The sequence below is a fragment of the Caenorhabditis briggsae genome (assembly GCF_000004555.2).
Source record: "Caenorhabditis briggsae complete genome, chrII, whole genome shotgun sequence".
Taxonomy (NCBI): Eukaryota; Metazoa; Nematoda; class Chromadorea; order Rhabditida; family Rhabditidae; genus Caenorhabditis; species Caenorhabditis briggsae.
This window is the reverse complement of record NC_013486.2, coordinates 759,616-771,146: the sequence shown is the minus strand read 5'-3', so window position 1 is coordinate 771,146 and position 11,531 is coordinate 759,616. Positions and strand designations below refer to the sequence as shown.

Below are 11,531 nucleotides of genomic sequence, written 5' to 3'. Positions count from 1 at the left end.
CAGAAATTCAGAAATTCAGAAATTCAGAAATTCAGAAATTCAGAAAATCAGAAATTCAGAAATTCAGAAATTCAGAAATTCAGAAATTCAGAAATTCAGAAATTCAGAAATTCAGAAATTCAGAAATTCAGAAATTCAGAAATTCAGAAATTCAGAAATTCAGAAATTCAGAAATTCAGAAATTCAGAAATTCAGAAATTCAGAAATTCAGAAATTCAGAAATTCAGAAATTCAGAAATTCAGAAATTCAGAAATTCAGAAATTCAGAAATCCAGAAATCCAGAATATCAGAATATCAGAAATTCAGAAATTTAGAAATAATTCAAAAAATATATCGATTCTCTACTACAAAATTTTCAGCAAAAAATCAGATTTTTGGCTAAAATTTTCAAAAAAAAAATTGAAAATTTTGAGCATTTGAGAATTGGGTAGACAGTTTTCGGTAAAAAATTCTAACATTTTGACACAAAAAAAATCATCAAATTCAAAAAATATATATAATACTGATAAAATGATTTTGATATTATGATGAACATTTTATCAGTTGACAAATTTTCGATATCTATTATAGGAGCCTAGATAATTGAGCTCAAAGTTGTTAATCCAATTTAAAACATTTTTTCAAAAAGCTACTCAATAAAAACAGTATAATATCAACTCAATAAGCCTCAAAAGAGACACCAACTCTCTTTTTTTGAAATTTGTGTAAAACCAAAACTATTCGGGCTCCTCCAAAATCTCCGAAATCTCTCTAGGGACCAAAGAAGCCTTCGCACTTTGACACAGCGTCAACAAAACCAAAAAAGATAGAAAAAAGGAAAGAGGGGGGATCCATTTCAAAGTGATAAACTTGTCGCAAAAGTGTTTTCGGATGGGGCCTGGCTAGAGGGGACCAAACTCTTTTTTGGCTCTAAAAAAACGGGAAAAAATGGAAAGAGGGACAAGAGAAGAGACATAACAAAAGGGTCCACAGAATAGAAGGAAGAAGGAGTACTTGTTAGTAGTAGAGGAGCATAAATTAAAGAGCTCTGCTAATGGGGATGGGCGGGAGGGAAAAGAGGAATAGAGGAACTTTTTGTATAGAAATTAGATTTGAACGGAGTACGCAACTTCGCGTAATAGTGTTTACCCACTGGATTATGTATCGTAGTCTTTACGCCACATCATTTCTAGCCGTGATACAGCGATTTCGGAGGCTAGAGACGCCAGACAACGAGACACACTGCGTTTCTAACCTTGCCAACTTCAAATAGCTATATCTCGGCTTGAAGTAGGTTCAAAAACAATCAAATTTGGATCACTATGAGCCGAGTTATATCTCTTCGCAAGTTGGGTGAGTTAGAGACGAAGCGTGTCTCGTTGTTTGCGTCTCTAGCCCACTAAACTTCAAAGGAGTGTATCTCGGCTTCTAGAAGAGTTAGAAACTTGAACTTTAAAAAGAAATGTGTAGAATGTAAGAGGAACAAACTGATAGTAAATTTGAATGTTCGAGACGTCAGACGACGAGACACACTGTGGCTCTAACCATTGATTGGCAAGCGACCGCGCAGCTCAGCAACTTTGAATCCATATATCCCGGCTCCTTTAAAAGATATCTAAAAATGGTCAACTGATAAATTGTTTATCATAATATCAGTAATATTTTGTTAGTTGACAACCTCTGGATAGCTTACACAGGAATCGAGATATATGGGTTCAAAGTTAAGAGGGGGGGGGGGGGGGGTAATTCTATTGGTGGCTACGGTAGTTCAAAAACAGGATTCAAGATATTCCTTCAATTTTGAGATTTGAAGCGCTTAACGAGACAAAACTCGTAGTCATAAAAAACGTAAAATTTTGCTTGCTAAATCGAATGACTAAATAATCGAGGTGCTCCTACTTTTCTAGTTTGTTCCATCGTAAATATCTCAAGTTCTAAGAAAGATGCAACAAAATTGTCAATTAATAAATGTGTAAAATTTTATTTTACACATTTAAATAGTTTACAACTTTTTTGTATCTTTTTCAGGGACCGAGATAATTAGGGTCAAAGAACCGGACCCGAGACTGGCCACCCGTCACATCGTCGCAGGCAGCCCCTCACTTCAATTATAATTATCGCGATTCTGAAAAAAGCTGCAACAAAACTGTCAACTAATAAAATATGTAAAAATTTGTTATACATATTTTATTAGTTTACCACTTTTTTGTATCTTTTTCAGGGACCGAGATAATACGCATCAAAGTGAGTAATACCTACATTTTCATGATGTGATTTTAATCTTATTTATCTCAGTTGCTATAAAAGATGCAAAAAAAATTGCTGACTGATAAAATGTGTAAAATTTTATTGTCTATAATATTTCAATAATACATTTTGAATATGCCTTTTGGAAATTGACATAATTGACATAATTGGGACCGGGGAGGGTTTAGTGACTATACATTCGAACTATCGCTCAAAACTCTTCTGAAAAGCGAAAAATCTCGAAAAGTGAGCAGAACCGAAAACAAAACGCTCTTCACTCATTTTTCCAATCCTTTTACTTCTCTCTGTGTGTTGCAAAAATGAAGGGACGGCTTCCAATTTTAATCCCAGTCTTAAACCTTTTTTCTCTCCTTCTTCCCTATTTCTCTTGTTATTTCGTAGTTTTATGAAAAATGGGTTGAAGGGAACGTGAAAATAACGCCTAGAATCTTTTCGGAAGCTTTGAAAACATAAAAAGGGAAGAAAATGAATATTTTCTGGTTTCCTGCCGAGGTGCAAAAATCAAAAATTCATCTCTCTCTCTCTCTCTCCCTTGCTTCTCCTCTTGTCCACCTGCCTCTCCCCGTTCATATACGCCTCGCGCCTCTCTCAACGCCGTGCGGTTCCATGGTGTAGCGGTTAGCACTCAGGACTTTGAATCCTGCGACCCGAGTTCAAATCTCGGTGGAACCTATCGGTTTTTGGCTTTTTGTGAGGAGCATTGGGATGGGGTTTAGAGCATATTTGGGCTTCAACATCATCAAATAAAGTCGCATTAGTGCCTTATGTGTTCATTGGAGCACGAATTTTCTTTTTTTTTTCGGAGGAGCATCCCAGCAAAATTGGGGTGGGATGCGTCAAAAGTTGCCAACTTTTTGTGTTGGTAAACAAGAATTTGGTCCCTTTTTTGGGAGAAAAAAAAAATGTATTTGGGACATTTTTGGACCAAAAAAGGGATCCAAGAAGATTTATTTTTATTCATTTGGGAGCATTTTTTTCGAGAATTCTAAGTTTTTAGAATTTTTGAAAAATTTAATTTTTTTACTCTGAAATTCTGAGATTCTGAGATTCTGAGATTCTGAGATTCTGAAATTCTGAAATTCTGAAATTCTGAAATTCTGAGGTTCTGAGATTCTGAGATTCTGAGATTCCGAGATTCTGAGATTCTAAGATTCTAAGATTCTGAGATTCTGAGATTCTGAGATTCTGAGGTTCTGAGATTCTGAGATTCTGAGATTCTGAGATTCTGAGATTCTAAGAATCTGAGATTCTGAGATTCTGAGATTCTGAGATTCTGAGATTCGGAGATTCTGAGATTCTGAAATTCTGAAATTCTGAAATTCTGAAATTCTGAGGTTCTGAGATTCTGAGATTCTGAGATTCCGAGATTCTGAGATTCTAAGATTCTAAGATTCTGAGATTCTGAGATTCTGAGATTCTGAGGTTCTGAGATTCTGAGATTCTGAGATTCTGAGATTCTGAGATTCTAAGAATCTGAGATTCTGAGATTCTGAGATTCTGAGATTCTGAGATTCGGAGATTCTGAGATTCTGAAATTCTGAAATTCTGAAATTCTGAAATTCTGAGGTTCTGAGATTCTGAGATTCTGAGATTCCGAGATTCTGAGATTCTAAGATTCTAAGATTCTGAGATTCTGAGATTCTGAGATTCTGAGGTTCTGAGATTCTGAGATTCTGAGATTCTGAGATTCTAAGATTCTGAGATTCTGAGATTCTGAGATTCTGAGATTCTGAGATTCGGAGATTCTGAAATTCTGAGATTCTGAGGTTCTGAGATTCTGAGGTTCTGAGATTCTGAGATTCTGAGATTCTGAGATTTTGAGATTCTAAGATTCTAAGATTCTGAGATTCTGAGATTCTGAGATTCTGAGGTTCTGAGATGCGGAGATTCTGAAATTCTGAGATTCTGAGATTCTGAGGTTCTGAGATTCTGAGGTTCTGAGATTCTGAGATTCTGAGATTCCGAGATTCTGAGATTCTAAGATTCTGAGATTCTGAGATTCTGAAAATCGGAACTTTGAATCTAAAATTTGGAAAATCCGGAAAAAATTTCAGTCAACAATGAATTTATTCATTAATTTAGGCAAAAGTAAAAATCACAGAATTAAAAATCACAAAACTTAAAAAAAATACAATAAATTATTTTTTTTCAAAATTTCTTAAAATTAGAAATTTCAGTTTGGTCAAAAATCAAAAAATCAAAATCACAATTTTTTTTGTAAAAAACATGGGATGGACAAATGGAGAGGGAGAGAGAGAGAGAGAGAGAGACGCAGAGATTATGCGAATTTGAATTTTTCTAAATTTTTGAAAAAAAAATGTTTTTCGTTCAAAAATTCTAAAAATCGGAGGAAAATTGTGGTTGTGGTTGTGATGGAGGCAAGATGTTTCAAAATACATTTTAAATTTCAGAGGGATTTAAGGGCGTGGCCTAGAAATTTTTCTAGGCCAGCAAGGTTCAAAAATTTTATTCCATCAAGATTGGTTGAAGTGGAAAGTTTGGTGGGAGTCCAGTTGGATGGTGATGGTGGGAATAGGCGGAAATTTGGGAGATTTGAGAGAGTGGAGACGTTTGAGCAGTTTGAGTTGGGACCGCGCGACTGCGAAGTGTGAGGATAGCCTCTCCTGGACACAAGTGCGTTGGCCAGCGAGTGAACATCACCTGAAAATAATATAATTAGAGATCTTCAAATTTTCATGTCTTTTTTAGTTCAAGAACCAGCTTTCTAGCTCATCTAGGAGCCGAGATACAGCGATTTGAATTTTCCAAGGCTAGAGACGCAGTGTGTCTCGTCGTCTGGCGTCTCTAGCCTCCTAATATTTGAATCGCTGTATTTCGGCTCGCAGGCAGCCTAGAGAAATCACTTTTTGGCTGAATTAGAACACGACTTCTCTATTTTTCAATAATTATAAAACTTTGCAACACTTCAAATTTTCAGATTTTTCATTTTTAGATTTTTTAACATTGAAAACTCTACTACCTGAAATTACTGCTTAAATTGAGTATTTTACAGTAGGAACCAATTTTCTAGCTTTCCTGGAAGCCGAGATACAGCGATTTTGAAGTTTCCCAGGTTAGAGACGCAGTGTGTCTCGTTGTCTGCGTTTCTCGCATCCCAAACTTCAAATCGCTGTATCTCAACTCCCAGGAGACCGGTTCTATACAAAACCCAGCTTTCTAGCTCATCTAGAAGCCGAGATACAGTAGTTGGGAGTTGGAGGTTAGAGACGCAGACAACGAGACACGCTGTGTCTCTAGCCTCCTGAACTTCAAACGACTGTATCTCGGCTCCTAGATGAGCTAGTAAACTGGTTTTTGGACTGAAACGCGTGTTTTTTTTCTCTTATTGAAAAAACGTACATTTTCCACAGTATGATCTGGTGTAGTGAAGTTGGCAACCAACTCTGGCACCCCGATGCTCAAATGAATCCCATAAATGATCAATTGAGTGACCTGTCCTGGCAAAATCGGCGAAATCGGTGGCGACGGATAGCTGGTCCAGATTTGTTGTGCTCCTGGAGCCGGTGGCGGAAGGTGTGCGAGGAATCCGAGAGCCTGTGGCGCGGCTTGTGGTTGTTGTTGTTGGTGCACTAGATGCTGAAGGTTCAGCTCCTCAGCAGACGATTGGAACACTTCAATGTATCGCTTCTTCTTTCCGACACACATGAAGTTGTTATGAACGCCTGAGGCGGTTGCCGCTGCCGCTTGTTCGGAAATCATTTGGATGAACGCCTCGCCCGATGGGTTGCCCTGGTTGTTGTAGACCATATGGACACCTTGGAATTTGACCATGTTGGCAAAGTCGCCAAGGAAGTTGACAATGTGCTGGACCTGAAATACTGGTATGGTTGGAGGGATATCAAAAGTGTGGTCTTGCGAGCAAAACTACGCATTTTAGTCCAAAAACGAGCTTTCTAGCTCATCTACAAGCCGGGATATAGCTCCTCGAATGTTTGGAGGTGAGAGACGCAGACAGTTAGAGTGTGTCCTTGTTTGCGTCTCTCATTTCCAAAACTTCGAATCGCTGTATCTCGGCTTCCAGGAGCCTCTCTCTCTCTCTCTATTTTTCATTTCAGTCGGCTCAGGTAGATCTTGGCAAGCGACTTGGGGAGGTCTCACGGTTTGAGCCCTTGAACCCCAAATTATGGGGGCAATGGCATCCTATGGGCACCTTGCCCTTTAAGTTTTTTCGCGGATGAATTTGGAGCATGTCTTGGGCAAGACTATGGCTATTAAAAACCCCTTCATCGATCATCTAAACATAGTAGCACTGTGTTCTCACCTGCTCTCATTGCTTGAGTTTGTTTAACCATCGTCTAGTACCGAGTTGCAAGTCGCGCTTGTAGATATTTATCTGTCTAAATAACCTTTTTCCTATACTTTCCCCAAAATGGTATGAAATCAAAAAAATAGAATCAACAGAAGGCAATACCCAAACTTCCACCGGCTTTGACCCCAATTATCTAGGCCCGGGTTGAAGATATAGAAATTTTGTGAACTATAAAAATGTTCGGCATGTTACGCTAAACATTTTTCTAATTTTAACATTTCGAAAAACTTCCATGGGAGTCCATATAATTGAAGCCAAAGTTAGAGTCTAGGGTAGTCCAGAAAAATATGGTATAAGGAAAAAAAGGTATAGTGTAGCGCCCCACCAGATAATGTGCAACCCTTGAATATATAGAAGTAGAGAAATGAGAATCCCAAATTTTGTGAAAAAATGAATACACCGCTAACCAACTAACACCATCATACCTCCCCATTTACCCCATGATACCATAGTCTCTTAAAAAAAAAGAACCTCGTCTTTAAGTTAAAGACGTTAACTTCAATTATCTCGGTTCCTATGAGAAATGCAAAAAACTTGTTAACTGATAAAATGTCTGTCATATTATTCCCAACATTTTATTAGTTGACATATTTTTTATATCTTTTAAAGGGATCGAGATAATCCACCGTCGTCACACTTACCGTAGCCTCATAGGGAAGTCCTCGAAGACGAACGCAGTCTTTCTTCTTCTCATCTGAAACCTCGACGGCATTGGCGACTACCGGGGCGCTGTTGATGAGATTACAGCGTTTGACGACTTGTTGAACTTCGGCTGCGGTACTTTTGAACAGCTCGATGTAACGTTGACCGATGACTTGACGATGCTTCAAGAGACCCTGTTGGGCGTCTTCCTCAGTTTCGAATTGCACGAAGGCGTCACCTGGAAATAATTATATTGTTTGGGTTGACCTTGTTGAGAGCTTCAAAATGAGTTCAATCATGACCTAATTTTCTTGAGTTTCAAGTTTTGGACCCGGCTATGCGCCTTTAAAGTCAAATTTCAACTTTAAAGGAACATAGTCGTGTTTATGCTCATTTTGAAGCTCTTAAAATTTCATATTATATCCAATTAATTTTGTCAAAAAATATTGATCTTAAAGAAAGTTGAGGGTCTTTTAGTTTTTGAGTCGGTTTTAGCCCGTTTGTAATCCGTTTATAGTCCGTTCGGCCGCCTGTTGAGCTAGAGTTGCACAGGCGAGCTACCCCCAAACCCTTTCTGCAGTTCCCTGTGCGCTTGCAACGACGCTCCGCTGTTCGGCTGACGAACGACAAGCGTGCCAACCGGGTGTGTTTGAATTAGAGTTAGTTTTTGAACAGCTAGTTGTGTCAGTTTGGACGATTTAAGTCAGTTTAGAGTTTTGTCTAAAGTATCTTTTGGTGATATTGTTGTTCTTTATTAATTATACGGAATAATAAATATTATTTTTGTATAAAACCGTATTTTTCTTTGTATTTTGTGTCTGGACCTTAACACCCCGATTAATCGGAGGCAATTCTAGACTGATGTGGTATTTAGATTTTTAAACTCATCGCATTGAGAGCTTCAAAATGAGTATAATCAAGGCCCACTTTCCTGGAATTTCAATTTTGGGACCCGGCTATGCGCCTTTAAAGTCAAATTTCAACTTCAAAGGAACATAGTCGTGTTTATACTCATTTTGAAGCCCTCGACAAGCTGAACGTGATTCCTCTATTAAAATCCTTCTCCCATGAATTGTTTGTACGAAAATGAAAAAAAAAACCAACCAGTGGGACGCCCGTCGGTTCTCGTGATGAACAGGATCTTCTCGGTCAATTTGAGCGGCTCGAAGAAGGCTCGAATCTGCGTATCCGTACAGTCGTACGGTAGTCCACGCATTCTGACAATCACCGCGTTGGCGCTCACGAAATCCATTGCTTCGGCGGAGGAGCCTATAAAGAAAGTTATTAGAATTTTTGCTAATTGCAATTTTTCTAATTAAAATATGTTTTTAAAACTTCTAAACATGTAATGTAAAGATCTATCAATCGGGCAACGCACACCCCACTCTATTGATAACGAATTTTTGTGTGGGGACACCAATCACTTATCAATAATAATAATAATAATAGTACGTGTACATACAGTGAGAGAGAGGGGGAAAGAGCTAATATTTAGAATACTTTTCATACCCTTAAATTTGAACTTAGATATCTCGTTTTTTGTGAGAGATATCAAAAAGGGGTCAACTGATAAAATGTTAAGCTTGTTATCAGAAATATTTCGTTAGTCAACAACTTTTTGACATCTCTCACAGTAGCCGAGATAAATTGGTTCAAAGTTGTCAACCCCAGGACACCGGAAGTGTCATTGGTTGGGGTAGTACATCTTAAAATGTGTACTCTACGTCATCGAGCTACAAATTTTTATTTTGCAAAAATTACCTTTTTGGTGACCTAAGGGCATTTTTAACTCATTTTCTACAGTAATCCAGTTTTTTGAATCCTCCAAATTTTTCTGGAAAATAATGAAAATTTTGGGAAAAGAGCTCGACTTTTCAGTGACCTAGGGGCTTATTTCAGCTTGTAGCTCAAACTTATCCGAAATTTTCTACAGTAACCCGATTTTTTGAATTCTCGAATCTTCTGAATCTAGATTGGAAATTTTGGACCTCAAAATTGTCAGAAAACTTTGAAAAATCCAATTCAACCAATTCTCAAAAATCTCATAAAAATGGTTTCTAGGAGAAACTAAAGAACTTTTTTTTCAAAATTTTGGAAAAATGAAAAAAAAGAAAAGGCAAAAAAAGGCGAACAAATTCATGGGAAAATCGAGAAAAAAGGGAGACATAAAAATGGTTTTTTTCTTATTTTCCCATTGGCTTTTTTGTTCAGAACCGACCAAAAATTGGGTCTAAAAATCGATAAAATAAATTTTGCTCGAATTTTTTTCCTTGGCTGATAATTTGAAAAAATTGACGCCATTCCGTCTAGTGGGAGTTCTTTTCTGATTATTAAAACTGCTCCGAGAGAATTTAAGAAAGTGATTCACCGAAAAAAGAAAGTGACAAATTTTAATTTCCATTTTGAGAAGGAGGGTGTGTCTGTGCTCTTTTGGTCTTTTTTGGTAGCTAGAAAAAGTGTAAATTTTGAAACAAATGATACTGCATAGTGGTCAAGGTGTTAACACCTTCCACGTAGCTACCGTACTCCACCAGCAGCCAGCGGTCAGCCGTCGGCACATTATCAGTGGGGCTCGCCACTTTGAGCTTGATTATCTTGGTTCCTGTAAAAGATATCAAAAAGGTTTCAACTAATAAAATGTTTAAAATTTTATGACAAACAATTTATTAGTTAACAACTTTTTGATATCTTTCACGAAAATTGAAATAATTGAGCTCAAAGTGCAAGCAAGCATTAACCGGAAAGCTCGTTACTTTGAGCTTAATTATCTCGGTCCCTGTGAAAGATATCAAAAAGATTTAAACTAACAAAATATTTAATTTTTTATCGCAAACATTTCATCAGTTAACAACTTTCTGATATCTTTCACAAGAGTTTAGATAATTAAGGTTCAAGTAACCAACTACGCAGTTGAGGCCGGCGGCTGATGTAGTCCCGTTGAAGGCCACTTTGACCTCAATTATCTCGGTCCCTATAAGAGATAATAAATAGTTTTTAATTAATAAAATGCTCGAAATTTTATGACAAACATTTTATTAGTTGACAACTTTTTGATATCTTTTACAGAAATCGAGATAATTGAAGTTGAAGATTCAACACTTTTTTAGCCTAAAAAAGCCCAAACGAATAGCTCCACAGGCACCGAATGTTATGAATGACTCAAATAAAAAGTGGCTCCAAAAAGATGAACAGAAAATAAAACATCCTCTCTCTCCTTTTCTCTCTTTCAATAAAAATATCATATACACGTATATTGACACCCCCATAGAGGGCGGCTGACACAGAGCCACCTCCAGAAAAGTGGGCGGAGTCGGTGGGCGGAGCTAGGTGCACCACCAAAACGGGATCATAAAGGGAAACGGTATCTTGCAGTGGGTCTTTGCGGGGTGATAAAATTTTCGGTGATATTTTATTTTTCCGATTTTATATTTCTTTGAGAAATCGGGAAAAAAGCATAAAAAAGCCAAAAAGGGAGAGAGAGCGAAGGTGGTTGGGGGGTGCCAGGGACGTGTCAAAATGCAAATGGTTATGGAAATGAATATATGGAAATTTATATGAAGAGAGAGACTGTATATATATTTTTTTTTTGATTTTCTCAGAAAAAGAGAGAAAAGAGAGAGCGGAGATTTAGAGAAATCAATGGGAAGGTGTATGAAATTTTAGAGTATTTTGAGGGGGCTGGAAAAGGGAATGGGAATCAGAATTTTTAGAAAAAATTATCAAAAAAAAACGATTTTATTGGAATCCTCACAATTTCAAAGTTTTAAAAAATGTTAAAAAAATTAATTTTGGATTTTCGAAATTTCTGAAATCTTGAAACTCTGAAAGATGAAGATTCAACAATTTTAAAACTAGGAAAACCAATTTTCCAAACTCCACACAAAAGCGAAAAATTTTAACCTAGGTAGGAATTGAACTTTTGGCCTTCTGGACCTCGAATTTCAATCTCTAGAATTTGAAAATTTCCCAAATTTTTTTTGCAAAAGGAAGTTTCAAAAAATAAGACCGAAAGATCAATTGGGTTTCCAAAAGAACTCCAATTATTTTTTTGCCAAAAAAAAATACATTTTTCAGAAAATCAAAAAATTGAGAAAAATCGTTTTCCGAAACGATCAAAACTCAGTTCATTGGAGTCATTGGCATTGTTTGAAAATAGCGAAAACTGTGGAAATGGTTCAAAATTTTTAAAAAATCAATCTACCTTTGCTGTTTTCTATTTCAAATGATTTTCTTCGAATTTTCACATCTTTCTGTCTAACTTTAAATTTTCTAGCTCATCTGGGAGCCGAGATACAGTCATTTGAAGTTTAG

At 37.0% G+C, this 11,531-nt stretch overlaps 1 protein-coding gene and 1 non-coding gene across 2 annotated transcripts in view; one reads left to right on the top strand and one right to left on the bottom strand.

Annotated features, from left to right (window-relative positions):
• The first annotated feature begins 2,848 nt into the window (after positions 1–2,848).
• CBG28800 lies at positions 2,849–2,920 on the top strand. Its single transcript has one exon. It is a non-coding gene (tRNA).
• A 1,794-nt stretch (positions 2,921–4,714) lies between these two features.
• Cbr-sym-2 overlaps positions 4,715–11,531 on the bottom strand; it is a gene marked incomplete at both ends in the record, with an annotated part of 15,947 nt that continues 9,130 nt past the window's right edge. The window contains 8 exons of the mRNA XM_045241688.1: positions 4,715–4,909; positions 5,508–5,525; positions 5,609–6,079; positions 7,220–7,458; positions 7,799–7,804; positions 8,325–8,489; positions 9,386–9,543; positions 10,479–10,510. Coding sequence (XP_045091712.1) covers positions 4,715–4,909; positions 5,508–5,525; positions 5,609–6,079; positions 7,220–7,458; positions 7,799–7,804; positions 8,325–8,489; positions 9,386–9,543; positions 10,479–10,510 — 1,284 coding nt within the window. The remainder of the gene's footprint in view (positions 4,910–5,507; positions 5,526–5,608; positions 6,080–7,219; positions 7,459–7,798; positions 7,805–8,324; positions 8,490–9,385; positions 9,544–10,478; positions 10,511–11,531) is intronic.